This window comes from Alligator mississippiensis, chromosome 1, assembly GCF_030867095.1.
Source record: "Alligator mississippiensis isolate rAllMis1 chromosome 1, rAllMis1, whole genome shotgun sequence".
Classification (NCBI taxonomy): domain Eukaryota; kingdom Metazoa; phylum Chordata; order Crocodylia; family Alligatoridae; genus Alligator; species Alligator mississippiensis.
The window spans coordinates 438,095,966-438,116,024 of NC_081824.1; the positions used below are offsets into that span (position 1 = coordinate 438,095,966).

General features: G+C 46.6%; 1 protein-coding gene across 1 annotated transcript in view; it reads left to right on the top strand.

Annotated features, from left to right (window-relative positions):
- GUCY1A2 (guanylate cyclase 1 soluble subunit alpha 2) overlaps window positions 1-20,059 on the top strand; it is a 264,111-nt gene that overhangs the window by 153,580 nt on the left and 90,472 nt on the right. Inside the window, exon 6 of the mRNA XM_059720935.1 lies at window positions 17,959-18,102. Within this exon, the coding sequence (XP_059576918.1) occupies window positions 17,959-18,102 (144 nt within the window). The remainder of the gene's footprint in view (window positions 1-17,958; window positions 18,103-20,059) is intronic.

Here is a 20,059-nt window from a genome sequence, read left to right on the forward strand (position 1 = left end):
CTATGTATGATATGTTTGTCAGTATAGAGCTGGATCTCTTTGGATTTAACTTGCCACCACTAATTTTAGATTTCCTGGATCCTCCTATGCCTTCAGCTTTGAGGAGCTCCTTTGAGCTTCAGCTGGAGGGCTGCTGAGATGAGGTGTCATCCTGCCAAGCAGAATGAGCCTTTTCTCTTCTGGCTGAGGAGGGCCTAGATCTCAGTATTGCTCTCACTGAACCATTATTACTGTTGAAGCCATACACTACCTCCAGAGCAAGTCAACCCCAAGCCATGAGCCACCCCCAGAGCCTTGAATCACTCTACTAGTCACCCTTTCCTGTGGAGTTGCTTAAACTTACCAGCAGTTGGTGCTGAGTTGTCTGTTTGCACCTGCTCAATGAGGAACTCATTTGAGCTGTCCCTGTCTTACGTGTGTTGAGTCTGAGTCAGTGTCAGGGTCTGGGTCTGGGAAGGAGGCACATCCACTGAGGAGGCATTTTTATCCTCTTCCAGGACCATTTCAGTAGCAGGGGGCAGAGAAGGGACTCCATAATTGTTTTTGTTTTTATACTCAACAGCTCCTTGTGATAAGGGAGCATAGGCCTCACAGAACCTTAGACCTTGTTGACATCCCCACCACAAACTTCATGCACTTGATTTTAGTGTGGATTTGCTGTGAGTCTCACTGGTCCTCCTGAGCCACCATTTGGCCCATGGTATGCCAGTAGACTACCTGGTTTTGTCACTTCTGCTTTCTATCCTTGGTAGTGGTGGTGATGTTTCTCTTCTTGCTTCATATCACAATGAGGTACAGCACCTTATCACAAGTCCAGTTCATGGCCCTTCTGCAGGCATCTAATGATGACGTGCTCTGGTTTAATTCATGATGCTAAGTTTTTGCTGTTTGCACCAGAGTGTTCCATCAAAGTCCTTAGAGAACCTTGAGGTTTTCAATGGTTGCTTGGGGTTGATGCTTTGTGGGCTAGAGTCACACACCCCTAGGACAGGTGGGGGTGTCACCTTGATTTCAGTATTAGCCCTGGGCAATAGAGCTTGGGCAGGTGGATAGACTGGCTCTTGGAGTGGGACAGGGAGCAGAGAGAGCATCCTGGGATGCTGGAGGACTGCAAATTGCTTGTATTATAGATTGATGGTAGCCGAACATGTTTTACTTAATATGATCTGGAGATACTGTTTGCAGAAAAAGTCCGAAGTTTGCTACAATAAAAGTGCGCTTAGAACATTTTACTGCTTGAGTATGTAAGTGCAGTGCATTTAACATGTATTAAGTGTCTCATGTGACATGGCCCTTAGTTTCTTTTTACTGCAGTTAGCTCAAGCTATCTACGGTCAGATTACTCCTCTTGTGATACCCTAGTTTTAGAGAAAGTGACGACCACCCAAACTGCTGTGTCCAAACTGATGATGTACTTGAGACTACATGGTGCTAAGAGTACTTCTGGGGGCATATTTCATGGTTCTTTGTGCTGCAGTAAACTGAACAGTTCTGTGAATCCTTTTTCAGTGACTTACGAAGAACTTTTTTATAATTTTTGGACGTGTGAGGAAATTGTGGGAAGAGAGTTGTAGACCAGTAACATTTAGGTTGACCTGGTCTGGGTCCACATTAAAGGCTTGTTGTCTTAGCAGCTGGTGAGTTGTGCTAACTTGATCTTTATTTCTTGCCCTGACAGGGAACTCAAACTGAGTTAAAATCACCGCTACATATGTGGTAAGGTTTCTGTCTGTGCATGTGTCTGCACTGTTTTATAACTCAAGTTAACTCTGTAGTGAAATAAGCCACTTTTTGCTTGATTCTGAATTTTTACAAAATAGAGTATTTAGAATAAGTTTTGAGGTTATTTTGAAACTAACTGAACATGTCATGTTACCCATTGGACCATCAGGGATATAGTACAAGATGATTTATTAAGGAGTCAGAGCATCTTCACAGGAAAACCTGAAAAGTGTAGGTTTTCTCTCAGAAGACAAAAGAAGAGATTTCTGAATTGGCAGATGACCAATTTTGTATTGCAATTAGTTTTCTTTAATATTAAGCAAAGAAGTTATTGCTCCTCTTTGGATGTGGGTGTAATTTAAAGGCATTTTAAGAAAAAAACCCACATGTGTTTATCCACTCTGCTTAAATAAAAAAGTGACAAGTGCTCAGCTGTGTAAGAGTTTCAATCCATATTTTGTTAGGATTTTCAGGGAACCTGCTGAGAGGAAGGGCACAGCAGCAACCAGTTTCCTCCTGCAGCTGCTTCTTTCTGGGGATTTTGATTTGTTTGATTGTTGCAGGATTCTCACATCAGACAAGCCAAAGGAGTGATCCTTGGGCTTACATGTTTTGATGTTTATTTCACAGTAGCACTTTGAAAAAAAAAATAGTTCTAGCTAGATTTCTAAGAATATCAGGATTCCCAAGTGTAAGAAGAAAATATTCACAACTTAACTTCGTGTTGTTTCAACATACAAGATGCTCTTTTCCCCCTTCTTCTGTGAACAAACCTGAGAAGTGAAGTGTGACACTAGTTCCTTTATTACTTTCACAGATTCAGTTCCTTAATGTTGGCTCTTAATTCATCTCTTCATGAGGAAGCAGTGTAGCTACATCAGTACATTGTACACTCCCTTCTGAGTTGGCACCAGTGTGCTAGCATTGTATCAGATTAGCAAAATAATTGAAGTCTAACTCAATGATTCTCAACCAGAGTGCCACAGCACCCTGTGGTGCCTTGAAATCTTTTCAAGGGTGCAGCAGGATGCCCTGCAATGGTAGTACTGTTAGGTGTACAAACAAGATTTATGAAATAACCCCAGAGCTTTCAAATAAGAATCCATAGTGTTAAAACATTCTGACCCGTTATTGGTCTTTCTGAGTTTTTTGCAATGAAAGAACTGTTCTGTTATTTTACTGTAGTAAAAAATGAATGCAGATTAAGAGTTAGCACTTTCACAGGGGTACCATGAGTCTTAGGATGGGTGCCATGGGTGTGTGCAGACAAAACAGAGTCCCTAAGTTGAAGGCGGAGTGGTCCTTGGGTTGCAGGGGGTGGGGAGGGGCTGGTGCTTCTCTCCATGGCAGTGGTAGCCCCCCCAGGTAGCACCCGCCTGCAGGCACCTGGCTCAAGCAGTCCTGGGGGGCACTGCAGCCGTGGAGGGAAGCACTGGGCCCCTGAGCAGCTCAGGCAGGCAGGCAGGCAAGAAAAAAAAGATCAGAGGCTCGCTGCTTTCCTTGGGTGAAGCTGCTTTCCTGGGCTGATGTCAGGCTGCCTGCAGGCCTTTCTTCAGAGCCGTGGAGCTGCATGGAGCATGGTGCTTTGCTCCATGGCTGTAGGGGCAGCAAACGAAAACTCCTCAAAGGAGTTTTTGTTTGCTGCACCCCAAGTCATTTAAGGTGCATTATGCCACTGAATTTCCTATAAAGGCTGGAGTTAGCGCATAATTTGCTGCCAAGGCATGTAAACACCGACGCCATTAAAGTGGTGCAAAAGCATTTAGCCCACTTTCAAGTGACGTGCACCCGCCCCTCTTGTTTCATCTACACACAGCCCATGAGTCTAAAAAGGTTGACCATAGGTCAATCGCAGGTCTAACCACTTATAGTTAGTACTGTTCCAAAATGATGCAAATACATGGTACTTTTCCAAAATTATGCAATATTGTAGGCTGCCCTGGGGCGCACCAGCAAGGCTGGCACATTCTCAGATGCATGTCTGGTCAGGCACCTCTGCTCCTGGCCACTTTTGCTCTAGCAGCCCAGTGCCTTGCCCCAGGTCCATGGTATGGGAACCCGAGGTGCCCTTGTGGCATAGTGGGGAAACTGCTCAGACCTCAGGCCCTGCTCCTGGATGCTCCCCACTCAGCTAGAACTCAAATCCCTGCCTGGCACTGGCAGCCCTGCTCGGGCTGCTACTGGGGTTGGTTCAGAGCCCAGAAGAAACAAACAAAAAGAAGAACTTTTCACAATTTGCTCAGTTGTTATAAGGCAGCTGCTCATCTGGTTCCCCTTTCTTCCTCAGGGGTTCACCCAGGGACAGCCACAGCAACTCTGGCCCTCTCCTGTCTGCATGCCCTCCTGCTTTTCTTTCCTTCCATCTTATTCTCTCCAGTGTCCCTTGTCACCTGACCTGGCCAACTGACCTGGTCACCTGCTGTTGCTTGGCAACCTGGCTGCTTGCCAATGGGGTCTGCTGTGTGCAAGGGAGGGAAAAAGCTGACTCCTGCTAAGGACTGCCCCACAGCCAATGGAGAGGGGCCATGGGGTGAGGGGAGGGTGGGGCACAAGGGACAGAAAAACTCCAGCAAAGTCCTGGGGATGCCCAGGTCACCCCACCCCAGCCCTCCTTCTAGTAATGTGGTTGGGCCCTGTTACAAGTATTCACCACCCCCGACCCTCCCCCCCCAACCCATTCCGGTCATATTCTAATTTGAGAATTAATATTCTGTCTCAAGTATTGATATATTCACTGGGTGCATCTGCAAAAATTGCTTTGCTGCACAGTAGTATAGTTTATTGCATGGTGCGTGTGTGCATCTACACATGCACACCCTTTCTGTGAAGTAAATGACACTACTTGCAAGTAAATTTGCTACCTGCAAATGCAAGTTGCAAATTTACTCATTAGTACTTACTACATGGTAAACCAAATTTACTCCCAGTCAGCCACATTACTCGGGGGCAAGCCCGAGGCTAGCCCCAGGGCTTCAGGCTGGGAGCCTCTCCTGACCCAGGGCTTGGCCACCTCTATACCTGCCCCAGCCTCAGGCCCTTAAAAGGCTGCAGTTTGAGCCTTGGGGCACGTGCAGGCAGCTTGAGGCCACTCCAGGTCCCTGTGTCCCCTGCTCAGGCTGCAGACTAGATGAATCAGCCTGCCTGCACCCCAGTGCCACTGTCTAGTACTGCAGTGCTGCACAGCTATCAGGCCCACACCATCCAGGCCCGCAGGCTGCTCCAGGCTCCTGACAGGCCTGTCAGCACCCAGACCCAGCTGCAGGCAGCTCCTGGACACCGGGGCCAGCTCCAGCTGCCCACAGCCCACCCTCAGCAGCCTGCCTGGAGCCTGCAGGTGTTGTGGGGCATCACTTCACTGTGTGGCTGCCAGGCCCATACTATGTCCCTGTGCTGGGTTCTGCAGGCAGCTTCCCAGGCCTGGCAACACATGGAAAGCTGTGTGGAGGCACAGAGAACTGGCATGGGAGCCCCAATGGCCTCCTCTTTGCTGAGACCAGTGGCTGCCACCCGGGTCCCCAGCCGGTCCATGGAGGAGACTGGTGACCTCATGGCACTGTGGGGCTGTGACATGGGGCCGTCTTGAGGCTGGTTCAAATATTGGCCTGCTCACCTGTCTAGGGCAGTCCTCCCACCTGATTCATCTGCCACGCCTTTGTTTTAAACAAGTTAAATAGTTATGTCTAGGCAGGAGGTTGCCCATTTAATGCCCTGATGCCAAGGGCATAATACATGGCTCTGTACCTTCCTTACACCGTGTCCCATGCCTTGCAGATGGCATCACTATATGGCTCCAGTCCCACATTGGGCCCCACTATATTCCGAACTGACATTCGGACATCACTGACATTCGGACATCCTCCTACTCAGGCAGTCTAACCTCTGCCATCATCCTGGGCTGCAAAACTCCTAAACTCCATTCCCTCTTGGCAGTGGCCCCCTCTAAGACCTTGCAGGCCCTGGCCTCACTTCTAGGCCACTCGGAACTCCAGGCCTCTAGTTTCTGGCCACCCCTCATGGTGGGTGTCCTTGCCCTTTGACCACTATGTTCCTGGCCCCAGAGTGGGCCAGTCGAGGCTCTCTGGCTAGGTTTTTAAGCACCTAGTCCTCTCTCCCATATGGGTCCGCCTACTTAAGCCCCTCCAAATACTGTCCCTACTCCCTAAGCTTTTGGGCCACATAGTTACTCTTTGGACCTCTCCTGGGCCTGCTGTTCTGCTCTATTGGGCCTGTACTTCACCCCGTTACTGGGACTCTTGGGCCTTATGTCCCTTGGGCTTCAGGTCTCTGGTGATGTGCCTGCATCCCTAGCCTGCCCCCTCTATGGGGTAACCCACCAAATCATGGGGGTTGAGGCTTTCCAGCACCCCCGGAATACTCACCTTTCACTAAGGAGGCACAGGTGTGGTATTTCTTGGAGACTGCCCCTCCACAGGCAGCCCTACCACACCATCCAACCCCAGCAGGGTGTAGTTTCAGGTCCTACCCTAGGACCAGGAACCTCCTCCATCCCCATAGTTCCTACCCTTAACCTCCAGGTGTTCTGGGAGCAGCAGATCTCCAGCTGGGTGATGTTCATTCATCAGCATCCTGCAGCAACTGGCAGCCCTGCTGCTTAGGTCAGGCCTTATACTCTGGCTGCCTAGCCCTACACCAATCAGGAAGCCTCCTGGGTACTGTGTGACCACCTGATTGGGTCTGCTCCTACCTGCAGGCTGGTCTTCAGCCTGCTTAAGCCCTTAAAGTGGCAGGCACCATCTGTGCCCTGCCACAGGAATGAGGCAGAAGTGCAGCACCAGTTTGCGCAGGGTGAGTGTTCCAACACCCATGTTTGTGAGGGGCTGTCTGGCCAGATACAGGAGCATGGGCATGACTGGTCGGTGCAGCACTGCTGCATAGAGGTTCAGGCCTTGCGGGCACAATGGGTCACCATCACCGACCACAATAATTGGTCAGGGAGTGCCTTCAAGACTGTGCCCTTTATGCAGCAGCTGAAAGAGATCATCATGCCTTGGGGCCCAGGCCGCAGCCATGCTGTATACAGCACAAATTTTGCTTGTCCACAGCTTGAGGTGCAGTTCCTCCCAAACCCCTACACCTATCTCCTTTAAACTTGGCAGGCTTTGTGGCCTCAGTAAGAGCTACAACCTCTGCAGTTTTGACCCCCCCCTGTGTTGTAACACACAGCTGTGACATGAGTTTGGCTTTCAAGAATTTGGGGTACAGTTCCCCCCAAACCCCTGCACTGACCTTCTTGAAACTTGGCAGGTTTCATGCTCTCAGCAGAGGCTACCCTCCCTGCATGTTTCATTCAAATTGGACAAAAACAAACAAAGTTATAGATATTTTGTTGATTCCCCATTATACCCTAGGGCCGGATCTCCAAGGTGGCTCCAAAGCTTTGGAGCTGCTTTGGCTGGATCAAGGCGGAAACCCAGTCCAGAGCTCCGGATCGGGTTGTGGCCATCCGAAGTGGCTGGATCTGAAGCCGGATCGGATCACTGCCAACTTGCACAGGCCTAATATTTATATTGATTTATACATTAGTATTTACATTTAAAAAAAATCACACTTCATAAATAGTATAAAGTTAATCACTGAATATAGAGCTAAATCAATAATTAGTTTGTTTGCAATAATCTATAACACACATTGCTCATATCTGTAGACTTCTGTAACATCATGTGATAATAAATAGAACTTAAATAAGACGTCACAGACTTTGCAATTGGACAAGCTATCCTTGTTTGATTCCTGCTCTAAACCCTTACGCATTGTTGTTGTGCATTGTTAAGTACATAGTCCTTGCCAATGTCAGGATCTACATACAAAGATTACTGTATAATTGCAGTTTATACAAAACTATTTCAATTATTTCCTTATGCAGTCATTTAATTTCCAGAGTATTTGATCCAAATGTATTGAAGTAAAAATGACTTTTTTTTCCAGTGACTTGACTGAACTTTAGATTAGGCACTTTTAGCAGTGGAGTTAATTACTTCTAAATCCTTCTGATTTTCTCAGTGATTAATTAATGCAGATATTCAGTCCTAAATTATTTGTAGATTGAGCTATTATTAGATGCTAAATTCTGCTAACCCTCCACAGGACCGGCCAGATAATGGAAATACTAGTAAACTCAATAGTAAATGGGATAAATCAACAGTTAGGAGTGAGATTATTCATAAGGAAAGCTAAAGGTGAGTGAAGTATTTCTAATCAGAAAGGTTAAGTTTAGTATACACATATCAGAAGAATTCAATAATTATTTTCTGTTGTCTATTTACAAGAATCAAGATGTTGTATTTCCCTGTTACATTGGTAACACGGTAACTAAGCACTACAAATGTATCAACTAAATGTTCCAGGGGTATAGGTTGTAGCAGGTTTGGTCTAAGGACATACTCAGACAAGGTTCTTTGGGTAAATCTCATATCTGTTATTAGACCAACTGAAATAGTTGGAAAAATTCTTCTTTGCAAGCTTTCAGGTATAAATAACCTTTGTCAGGCTGGGGAAGCATCTGCAGTTGGTGTGTGCTCTTCTTGGATGGAATTAATAGTCTTTGACAGATTTCCAGTGTGCGTTCATTCTGGTATGCAGAGAACAAACAACAACTGCGCACCAGAATGAACGCACACTGGAAATCTATCAAAGACAAGAATACCCAATTACCTATGGGGGCACATTTGTCACAAGAAAACCACTCTCCAGTCTCTCAGTTCTAATCCTCAAAGAGAATCTGCAAAACACCTTTCACAGACGAGCCTATGAACTTCACTTCATCAACCTAATAGATACAAAAAATCATGGACTAAGTATAGACATTGGATTTATGACACATTATAACCTGCCTGACATCTGACTGCTCAAGTACCTCTCCACTATTTACCAGCTACATTCATTCCCCTCCTCCCACCCCCTCCAGACTGTCTCACCCACTGAGTCCTTAATTTACATCTTTACTGACTGCCTGTCTTGCATGCATACCAGCCTCTGGCTTCTTTACTATTCATTCCATCCATGAAGAGCACACACCAGCTGCAGATGCTTCCTCAGCCTGATGAAGGGTTTTATACCCAAAAGTTTGCAAAGAAGAATTTTTCCAACTATTTAAGTTGGTCTAATAGAAGATAATAGATTTACCCAAAGAACCTTGCCTACTAAATGTTAACATTTTAAAATAGGCACTCAATGCTATTAAAGGATAGGCTGAAAAGTTCTCTGAAGTTCTCTTTCATTTGGAAGTACTAAAAGATGGCATAGTAACAGCCCATACTGTGCTGAGCTGGCTGCGCATGGTTATATTTGGCTGCTATGTCATCATAGCAATGTGCTATAATGAGGGAGCATAGCGCTAGTGATGTAGCGGTGGTGTCACAGTTTTTGCCAATGGATGCTGTGGCTCCACAGCATGTTGCTATGATACCGTATTGTCTATGCAGATGCACCCAGTATTACTAATATATATTTTTCCAATAAAACTTATATGAGGGAAGTTCAAGGGGACTGGAAATAAACAAATGTTATGTCAATAATTGATATTAAAAAATCTGTTATTTAAAGATTTCAAATCAAACCTTCTATTCTATATTCTTTAGTTCAAACAGAAGTTATGGACTTCATGAAGAAATTACTTGGTGAAGCTTTTTGTCCTGTGGGAAATCAGAATAGATTATCATAATCATCCCTTCTGGCCTTAAAATCTATGCATTGATATGTAAGTGATTTCTGTGGTAGGGAAATATTGTTACTAAAGTCTCACTTCCAATAAAAAATAGATTCTGAAGTAGAGGATTCTGAAGATATTATTTGCTTCTAATATATTTTATATTTGAGCTCAAACAAAAATATATGAAATATGCTGGAGATGTGTCCCAACCCAAAAGAATCTGAGGAACTTAAAAATATGTGGAGGATTTAGCTACTCTCTTGTTTAGGAAATGTGTGGGGTTGGCAGTGAGTGAGAAAGAAATTGTAAGTAAAATAGAGTGCACTCACACAGGGCTCTGCTGAACACTGCCATTGTAGTACAAATGCAGTCTGTTTACAATTATATAAGTTACTCATTATCAAAAACTGTGTTAAAATAATATTAATATTGCAAAGTTAAAAACTCAGATGTTAGGAAGTGCCAGTATTAAGATTACCCAACAGTCATTTTGCATGTTGTTGTATTATGCTCAGCATCAAACAGGGCCTTTTATTGGATAATTCCTTCCCCTCCTGCTATTTCCTTTGACTTTTACTTGAATATCTGTGAAGTATATTTCTTTTCAACATGAAGGGAGGCATCAATATTTGGCCTATGGGAGATCTAGACCTATGCTAGGAAGCGAACCCCATGTTCCTGGTTCCTAGTCCTCTGCCTAAGATAACAGAAGAGAAGAAACTTTCTCCACTGCAAACTTCTGACTCATTCATGGTCCACCTTGGTTTCTGAATAGAATTATTTTTGATTTAGAGAGTCAGGGGGAGATACCCAGCATGTAACTTTTTTATCACAAATGGTTAAAATTTGGCAAAGATATAAGCAACTGGAAGCTTGGCTTTAAAATGGAAAATGTTAAGCAACCTTCACAGTAAAAGTCACTAGCTCTGCCTATAAGGTCAGTTTAATCAGTTTTAATGTGCTGTTTGCTTTGGGGTTTCACCTTTTAGCATTAACATGAGAGGAACACGGGAAAGGTAAGGGTATTTAAGGTTGGCAATTTCACATATCCTGGTGATCTGATTCACATTCTATTAACTTGCTCGATTATTTTTCTGTAGTCAAAAATGAGTGAAAACCAAGATCTGGCATTTTCTGAGGGGTGTCTGAAGTCTAATGAGGGGAAGTTGAGAACCACTGACATAATCATTCTGTTTATTGAATGTATGTTTTCTGGTTCTTAATTTTATTTACATAGCAATGGAAAGTTCCAAAGGGGAAGCTCCTAACTAAATAAATAGCTATTGCTCACTTTTTCTGGAAAAAATATAACGTGTGGGCCAAAAATTGATCATGGTGACAGAAGTATAATTTGATTGGCTTTAGAAGAGTCACTGAAGTTAAACCAGTGTAATTGAAAGCAGAATTTGGGCCTATGCCTGTTGTGTATGGAAGCCCAGTCTCATCTCCTTTATAGTAATTCTATTAAATTACATTCATTCTAGTTATATTAATCTCTTCTTCAGCAGCTTTTTAAAAAACTTTCCCCCATTTCTTTTCTATGTTTCCAGCATTTAGGAACTCCCTGACAACAAATTAGGACTGGGCCTTGTTATCACCTTAAAGTGGTGCTCTCATATGACTCTCTTCTCATCCATCCATAATTTGTGTTTTAAGCCATAGCACTGTCCTTACCTCTTATCGTCCTATAGTAAAACCTGAGAAGAGAGAGGAGTCAGCCTTGGCAGCCACAGCAGCAACTCCTGCAGCACCACCTAGGCTGGGGTGGGCAAAATGGTGGATCCGGCTGGTGGCCAGACTCCATTTCCCAGCATCCCCTGCCCACATCACTGCTGCCGCTTTCCATGGAGACGTCAGGAGCAGTGGAGCCATGACAGCATGGGGCCATGGTTTCCATGGAGACCAGCCCCAGCAGTGCTGGCAGGGCACATGGCTGGGCAGGGAGCTACTCTGGGGTTGAGATCATGCATTGGTGACAGTATGGTCCAGAGCTTTGGCAGAACTCTGTTCTACTACCCGCATGCCCTGGGCAGGGGTGTGCAGGCAGCAGGTCACAGCTCTGCCCTAGCTCTGGACCACAAGATCCTGGCCCTGGAGCAGCTCCCCACCCTGCTACACACCCTGACAGTGCTGCTGGGGCTGGTCTCCATGGAAACCCTGGACCTGCGCTGTCATGGCTCTGCTGTTCCATGGGTCTCCATGGAAACCAGCTTTCAGCCACATGGGCAGGGGCTGCTGGGAAATGGAGTCTACTGTGAGCCTGATTTGGCCTGCAGGCTGGACTTTGCCTGTCCCTGACCTAGGCTCTACCAATCTCTGCAGAGTTTAAATCCATATGGACACTCTAGGTCTGTGCTCTGGATAATTTTAAAATGTGGAATCATACTGAAAAAGGTAATTGGATACCTAACTCCTGTTGAAATCATGTAGGAGTTAAGTGCCTAAATACTCTTTTAGATTTGGCTTGTAGTGTCCCCTCCCCACATCCCACTCTCCATGATCTTTTTTATGCTGGAAATACATTAACAGTTAATCTAATAAAATAGCATGATTGCTCACCCATGGGCATCTACGAGTAAGGGCAAAGGCCCTGTGGAGAGAAACACCAGCTGTCTGCCCTCACAGTAGCTCCACAGTCAGTTCTCTCTTTGTTTTTGTTACACTGATCTTGGCAGAAGGATTTACTATCATTCTTGTGGTTGTGATGTATGATGGGAAGGAGCAGATAAATGTTGAAACCTACTTTAGTGCCTGAAGGCCAAGCTTTCTTCATAGTGCAGTGAGGAATTTGTTCAGGGAAGCTGTGCTGGACACGGGTGTAGACAGACTTTGCAGTGCTATCAGTAAAGCTGGAGAACTGTAGGGCTTGTTCATGGTACCCTAGGCTGCCTTTTATCCAGAGCCAGAAGGTTCCCTTACTTATGGCTACTTTCCCTTGCTCTGGAGAGATGGCTTCCTAGTTCTAGGTACAGACATTCAAAAAGCCTGAGGTGGAATTGATGTAAGTTATATGATTTAGTCTAAGCACCCTAGGTTAGCTCGGGAGCAAACAGAGCACACATTTGCCCTTTGGTGGTGGGGGGGCATGAAGGCTACCTTAACTGGCTGAGGTCAGCAGAGTGGGTACACCCCTGCATGCCTCCCAGTGGTCTCCCCAGGCTGATGGACACTGCCGAGTGCAGCCGAGTGGTAGGGCCACAACTGATTGACTGTCTGTTGAGCTTGTCTCCCTCCACTGCCACATCATCTGTCAGCCTCAGACATCTGCCAGATGCAGGCAGCTAGTGGAGGGAGGCATGCTTGCCCTGCAGCCAGGTCGGACTCCAACTCTGTGACAGCCTGGGGACAGGGCTGGCTAGGTGCTTGGCTGAAGCAGTGAAGAGCAGGGCTAGTGCGTTCCTGCAAATGAGCCTGGGATGCCAGCGGACTGTGACCTGACTTGATTCAATAAGGGATGTAGTACAGAAGTTCATTGCATGGGACTAACTTTATTCACATACATTTGAATACACATAGATTCAGGACTGGGGAGAAGTAACCAGCAACAGGATCCTCCACAGAGGAGGATCCACGTGGTCAACCAAAGACTGCGGCGCTGGTGTTGTCAGGAAGGCTTTGGCTTCCATGACCACAGCCCGCTCTTTGGTGAGAGAGGCAGCGAGCTGCTGGGAAGAGATGGCCTCCACCTCTCTCCCCTAGGGAGGAGGCTCTTCTCAGCCAGACTGGCTGACCTGCTCCACCGGGCTTTAAACTAAGCCCCTTGGAAGACGGGGGCACTACTGCCACTGCTGGCCCGCTGAGCAATCCTTGCAAAGCCAGCAGGTCAAGGCACTTAAGGGAGCCCACCCCTGCCCCAGCCCTGGCAAAATCCGTGGGCAAGGAAGGAGCCCCCCAGGGGGCACTTGCCTGCCTGTACACAAATGCCAGGAGCTTGGGGAACAAGCAGGAGGAGCTCATCCTCCTGCTCAATGTAAATAATTATGATGTCATAGGGATAACGGAGACCTGGTGGGACTCCACCCATGACTGGACCACAGGTATAGATGGCTATACCCTGTACAGGAGGGATCATGTAGAGAAAAGGGGCGGGGGTGTAGCTCTCTATGTTAAGGAAAGCTACACGTCCCTGCAAGCCGATATTGGTGACCAGGGTGGACGGCTGGAGACCCTCTGGGTTAAAATCCGTGGGGAACACGGCACAGGGGACACAATGGTGGGAGTCTACTACAGACCTCCCACCCAAAGTCCTGAGCTTGACCAGGAGTTTGTCCGGGAACTGGCTGAGGCCGCATGCTCCAGGACCATGGTTGTCATGGGTGACTTCAATTACCCAGGCATCTCGTGGGAGGATCGCTCAGCAAAATCTGAGCGGTCGCAAAGCTTCCTCTCGTGCGTGGATGACCTCTACCTGACTCAAGAAGTCTATGGGCCAACAAGAGGCAAAGCGCTGCTCGAACTGGTGCTGGCTACTGGGGATGACCTAGTTGGCGACCTAGTGATCGATGGGAAGCTGGGTGACAGCGACCACGAGCTGATCACCTTCACCATCCGCTGAAAAGCTGGCAAGTCAGTCAGCAACACGGAAGTCCTTGACTTCAGGAAAGACGACTTTGACAAGCTCAGGAGGCTTGTCAGTGAGGCCCTAAGGGACCATGGCCATGGGGAGAGGGGAGTTCAAGAAGAGTGGTTGCTCCTCAAGGGAGCGATCCTCAATGCACAAACTAAGTCTATTCCATCTTGGAGGAAAGGCAGCAAGAGGGCACAGCAGCTCCCCGGCTCTCCAGGGACCTAGCAGACCTCCTGAGGCTAAAAAGAAAGGCCTACAAAGGATGGAGGATGGGAGTCACCTCCAAGGAGGATTATTCTGCACTGGTCCGGTCCTGTAGGGAGCACACCAGGAAAGCCAAGGCTGCAACTGAACTCCAGCTAGCTTTGAGCATCAAGGACAATAAAAAGTCCTTTTTCAGATATGTGGGGAGCTGGAGGAAAAGCAGGGGCAACGTTGGACCCCTGCTGAGCCAGATGGGGCAACTGACAACTGACGTCCAGGAAAAAGCCAACCTATTAAATAGGTACTTTGTGTCGGTCTTTCATCAGTCCCAGTCCACTACGGGACAGGGAAGTCCGGATGAGGGTGATCCCCTGCCCTCCATTAATGCTGACTTCGTAAAGGAACATCTTGAGAAGCTGGATACCTTCAAGTCAGCCGGCCCTGACAATCTTCACCCTAGGGTGCTCAAGGAGCTGGTGAGCATCATAGCCCAGCCTCTAGCGCGGATCTTTGAAAACTCTTGGCGCTCTGGTGTAGTGCCCGAAGACTGGAAGAAGGCCAATGTGGTGCCTATCTTCAAGAAAGGGAGGAAAGTGAATCCAGCTAACTATAGGCCCATTAGCCTGACTTCTATCCCGGGGAAGATCTTAGAAAAGTTTATCAAAGAGGCCATCCTTAATGGACTGGCCGACGCCAACATCTTAAGGGATAGCCAGCATGGGTTTGTTGCGGGTAGGTCTTGCTTGACCAATCTCATTTCCTTCTACGACCAGGTGACCTATCACCTGGACAAGGGAGATGAGATTGATGTCATATATCTTGACTTCAAAAAAGCCTTTGACCTGGTTTCCCATAATCACCTCTTAGAGAAACTGGCCAATTGTCGCCTTGGGTCCTCCATGATCCACTGGCTGGAAAACTGGCTCTGGGGTCGGACCCAGAGGGCAGTAATTGATGGAAGTCACTCATCATGGTGTCCTGTGACCAGTGGAGTCCCCCAAGGCTCTGTCCTTGGACCCATACTGTTCAACATCTTCATTATTGATGTGGACACTGGAGTCAGAAGTGGACTGGCCAAGTTCGCTGATGACACCAAACTTTGGGGAAAAGCATCCACACCAGAAGACAGGCGGGTGATCCAGGCTGACCTGGACAGGCTCAGCAAGTGGGTGGATGAGAACCTGATGGTGTTCAACGCTGATAAATGCAAGGTTCTCCACCTTGGGAAGAAAAACCCGCAGCATCCTTATAGGCTCGGCAGTGCTATGTTGGCCAACACTATGGAAGAAAGAGACTTGGGGGTCATCATTGACCACAAGATGAACATGAGCCTGCAGTGCGATGCTGTGGCTAGTAAAGCGACCAAAACGCTGGCTTGCATCCATAGATGCTTCTCAAGCAAATCCCGGGACGTCATTCTCCCCTTGTACTCAGCCTTAGTGAGGCCGCAGCTGGAGTACTGCGTCCAGTTTTGGGCTCCACAATTCGAAAAGGATGTGGAGAAGCTTGAGAGAGTCCAGAGAAGAGCCACACGCACGATCAGAGGTCAGGGAAGCAGACCCTACGATGACAGGCTGAGAGCCCTGGGGCTCTTTAGCCTGGAAAAGCGCAGGCTCAGGGGTGATCTGATGGCCACCTATAAGTTTATCAGGGGTGACCACCAGTATCTGGGGGAACGTTTGTTCACCAGAGCTCCCCCAAGGGATGATGACTAGGTCCAACGGTCATAAACTACTACAAGACTGTTTCAGGCTGGACATAAGGAAGAATTTCTTTACTGTTTGAGCCCCCAAGGTCTGGAACAGCCTGCCACTGGAGGTGGTTCAAGAACCCACATCGAACACCTTCAAGAGCAAACTGGATGCTCATCTTGCTGGGATCCTATGAACCCGGCTGACTTCCTGCCCTTTGGGCGGGGGGCTGGACTCGATGATCTTCCGAGGTCCCTTCCAGCCCTAATGTCTATGAAATCTATGAAATCTATGAAACATGAATATAGGTTAGGAAATGTCTTGGCCAGCATGATGGCTGCAAGGGGCCTCAGGGTTATGGTTGATTACAGGATGAACATGAGCCACCAGTGCTATTAGTCAACAGAGCTAATAGCGTACTGGAATTAGCTGATACATCATGAAGAGGGCTAAGGAAGTGATACTTCCTCTCTACTCAGCGCTGGTGAGACCCCAGCTGGAGTACTGTGTCCAGTTCTTCTGGGTGCTGCACTTCAAAAACAGATGTGGAGAATCTTGAAATGGTCCAGAGAAGGGCCATAGGAATGATTAAGGGCCTGGAGGACAAACCTTATGGGGAAAGATTAAGGGATCTGGGACTGTCCAGTCTGGGGAAGAGAAGACTGATGGGGGGACCTGGTGGCTATCTATAAGTCTGTAAGGGGTGAATATGGGGAGCTGGTAGAAAAACTGTTCACTAGGGCACCCCAGGGGAGGACAAGGAGCAATGGCCGTACACTGTTAGAGGATGATTTCAGCTTGGATGTAAGGAAAAACTTATTTATGATAAGGGTGACCAGAATCTAGAATAGACTTCTCAAGGAGGTGGTGTAGTCTTCAACCTTGGAAGTCCTCAAGAGGAGACTGGACAGACACCTTGCTGGGATCAGTTGACCTCAGCAGTATTCATGTCCAGAGCAGGAAGGGTTGGACTAGATCAGGAGTGAGCAATTATTTTGGGCGGAGGGCTGCTTACTGAATTTTGGCAAGCCATTGAGGGCCTCATGACAGGCAGCCAGGGGCAGATAAATATTAATTTTCTAAATTTTTTAGGGGCCTCGCAGGTCAGATAGAATGGCCTGGTGGGCTGCATTTTGCCCATCCCTGGACTAGATGATCTTTCAAGGTCCCTTCCAGCCCATAATTTCTGTGATCCTGTGATTCTGTTCCAGGTTCCATTTTTAGTCCTGTCTATGTGCTATGGACTTCTGTACAGTTATGGGTTTGGTTGGATTTCTTAGCACTTAGTCTGGATTATGTGTAACATCTGTAACTAGCCTATGAAGAAAAGCAAGCATAAACGATTGGAAGAGAGCAGAGGAAGCAGTCTGCTGAACTTATTGCTCTGAGGTGCTTATGCTCAGGTAGCTTGTGCAGTAGAGAGAGCCTGAATTTCCTGTTAAAACACCAGAGAAGTTTCAGCTGGGTTGCTTCTGTTCCTTCCATATCTTAGGATCTCAGAAAGAAAGGCAGGTAAGAGCCAGCAGTCTATAAGAGTGTCTGAAACAAAAATTAAAACTAAGCAATGCAGTGTTCCATCTTGAATTTTCCCAGGCTAAAGACAAGTGATATACTTATGAGGAGTGATGAGCTATGCATTTTTATGGAAACATTTATCCTCCTATAACTCTCATTCTAATGTACTTTTATAATAGAGAAAATAATTATTATGCATCATAAATGTGTAGCACAGCTCTCACTAAACAACAGAATGACATACAGTGGCACCAGTTCTTAGCTGTAAATAGTTTCTGGTCTAGTTCTAATAGAGAAAATCCTATTCTCCTGTGGGATAATGTTATCACTTTCAGTTTGGTAATGTACACTGTCCTAGATTTAATGATCTTCTCCAGTTATAATGATGATGAACAACTATGCGATGAGATGTCAGGTTTTGACTGTGCCTGTTTACAAACTCGGGTAATTATACTCCATTTTCTAATTGCTTATTTTATGGATGTTTTGCTGACATGTTTTTAAGCAACATTTTTTGATTGCAGATAAGTAATGGTACAGATTTCTGCTCATTATCATACTTTTACATTTGATTTGTCTGATTGCTGCAGGTGGAAACAATAGGTGATGCGTACTGTGTCGCAGCAGGGCTCCATAAAAAGAGCCTTAGCCATGCTAAAGCCATTGCCCTGATGGCTCTGAAGATGATGGAACTTTCAGAAGAGGTTCTTACTCCAGATGGGAGCCCTATTAAGGTAACCTTATTGCTGTGTATTCCCAGCTAGCCACTAGTACGTAGAAGTATGTTAGGTCAAGTAAAATTCACCCAGTGATGCAAGAGAATTTTCTTCGCATTTATGAGAAGTTGCAGTGTAAATCAGATGTTTCTAAATGTCAAAATGAGTCTTTCCTGAATATTAACTTTGTTGATATTTCTCAGTCATTACAGAGACCTGTTAATTTATGATCCCTGCCTCCTGCTGCCAAAATGCTGTTACCCCTAATATAGGCCTGCTGATGGACCGTTCCACTTTTGCTGTCACACATTGCTGCTTTTCCCTACTCAGCCTCTAATACTTCTTTTGGTTCTGGCACCACAGACTAGTGAGGTGACCAAAAACATACATCTTCTCCTGCCTATTCCTAACTCCACTGCAGTGGTTCTGTTTTTCCCTGCCCAACTAGTCTTCAGACTTGTTGACTTGATTGATTCATTATGGGGATGTGGAAGTAAGGACATCTGGTCTAAACTGGGAATGAATGGGACACTGATACGTAAGTTTTTATTGCACGTGCTTAGTGCCAAGAATCTTATTGTTACAGAATGTCTAGTCTTTAATCCATATCCATGCACAATATGAAATAAGAATATTCTCACATGTATGTGTGTGCAACTCTGTACTTCAGTGCTTTGCAGTGGCATCTTTATGGGTCCTTTCTGTCTCTTTCTCTCTCTCTCATGTTCTTTCACTATTACTCTGTGTTTCTGGTTATATTGTTTTTCCTATAATGTAGATTTCTTGTTTTCAAAGGCAAATCATAACTTATGGTAGTGGAAATAGTTTTCAGGACAGATGACTTAACCAGAACCATGTAACAAAAAACATTTGTTACTGGTAGATAGTCCCTTTTGCCTGTTTCCCTCCTGTTTCCCTCTAGTGATGCTTTACACATTGTCTGAATTGCATGTGGAAAAATGTACTTGCTAGACCTGCTCAGGAAATGAAGGTTGTTTTCTGTAGAAAACACAGGGTTTTTTGGGAGGTTGGGGTTGGGGTAGAATTTCAAATACCGAACCATTTCAAGGGAAAAAACAATCAAGCAAACAGCTGAAATGTGAAAAGTCAATAAAGTATAGATCAGAAATGGTTCACGAGATATACAGATTTGGTTACCGTGAGTTTCCAACTTCCTCTGGAAGATGGGCTCTGGTTTGACTAAATCTCCCATGATGAACTACCTTTTCTTGGACACGGGAGGGTGTTTAGCTTTGCTGGTTTCTATAGCTGGGGTGTGCAGAATTGAGTACTGAGCATGAGACAGCCAAGTTCCATGAAATACTGCAATACTTTATCTAAAAAGTCACTTTGGCTGCATCCACATGATCAGGGGCATGCATTTGCAATAGCACAAATAGCAGCAGCATGAATTTGTGCCACTGCTTTGTGCCACAGTGCATGCACCTACCCGTGCACTTTGTAGCGGGACAAATTGTTCCTCTGCTCCATGTGCTGCAGAGGGGGCTGGCTGGGGCACAGAGTGCCTCAGTGTGGGGCTAGCCGGCAGGCAGCCCCTGTGCTGAGGCACACTGTGCCCCAGTCAGCTGGGGAGTGGCACATGGAGATGGGGGGAGCAGGCAGGCCAGAGCTGTCTGCTCCCCTGTCTCTGCGCCCTGTGGAGCATGCTGTGCCCCGGCCATCCTACCCCTGGCTGCTTGGGGCACAATATGCCTCGAGACAGGGAAGAAGGCAACCCTAGGCTGGCTGCTCCCCTGTCTTCATGTGCCTCAGTATGGGGGCTACTGCAGAGCAGCTGGCTGGGGCACAGTATGCCTCAAGACGGGGAAGCAGGCAGCCTAGGGCTGCCTGCACCCCCATGTTGAGGCACACTGCACCCCAGCCAGACAGGTAGCGGCTGGCTGGGGCACAGGGTGCCTGAATGCAGAAGTTCCACGCTGTACAGAGAGGTGGTACCAGTCAGCCTTGGGCTGCC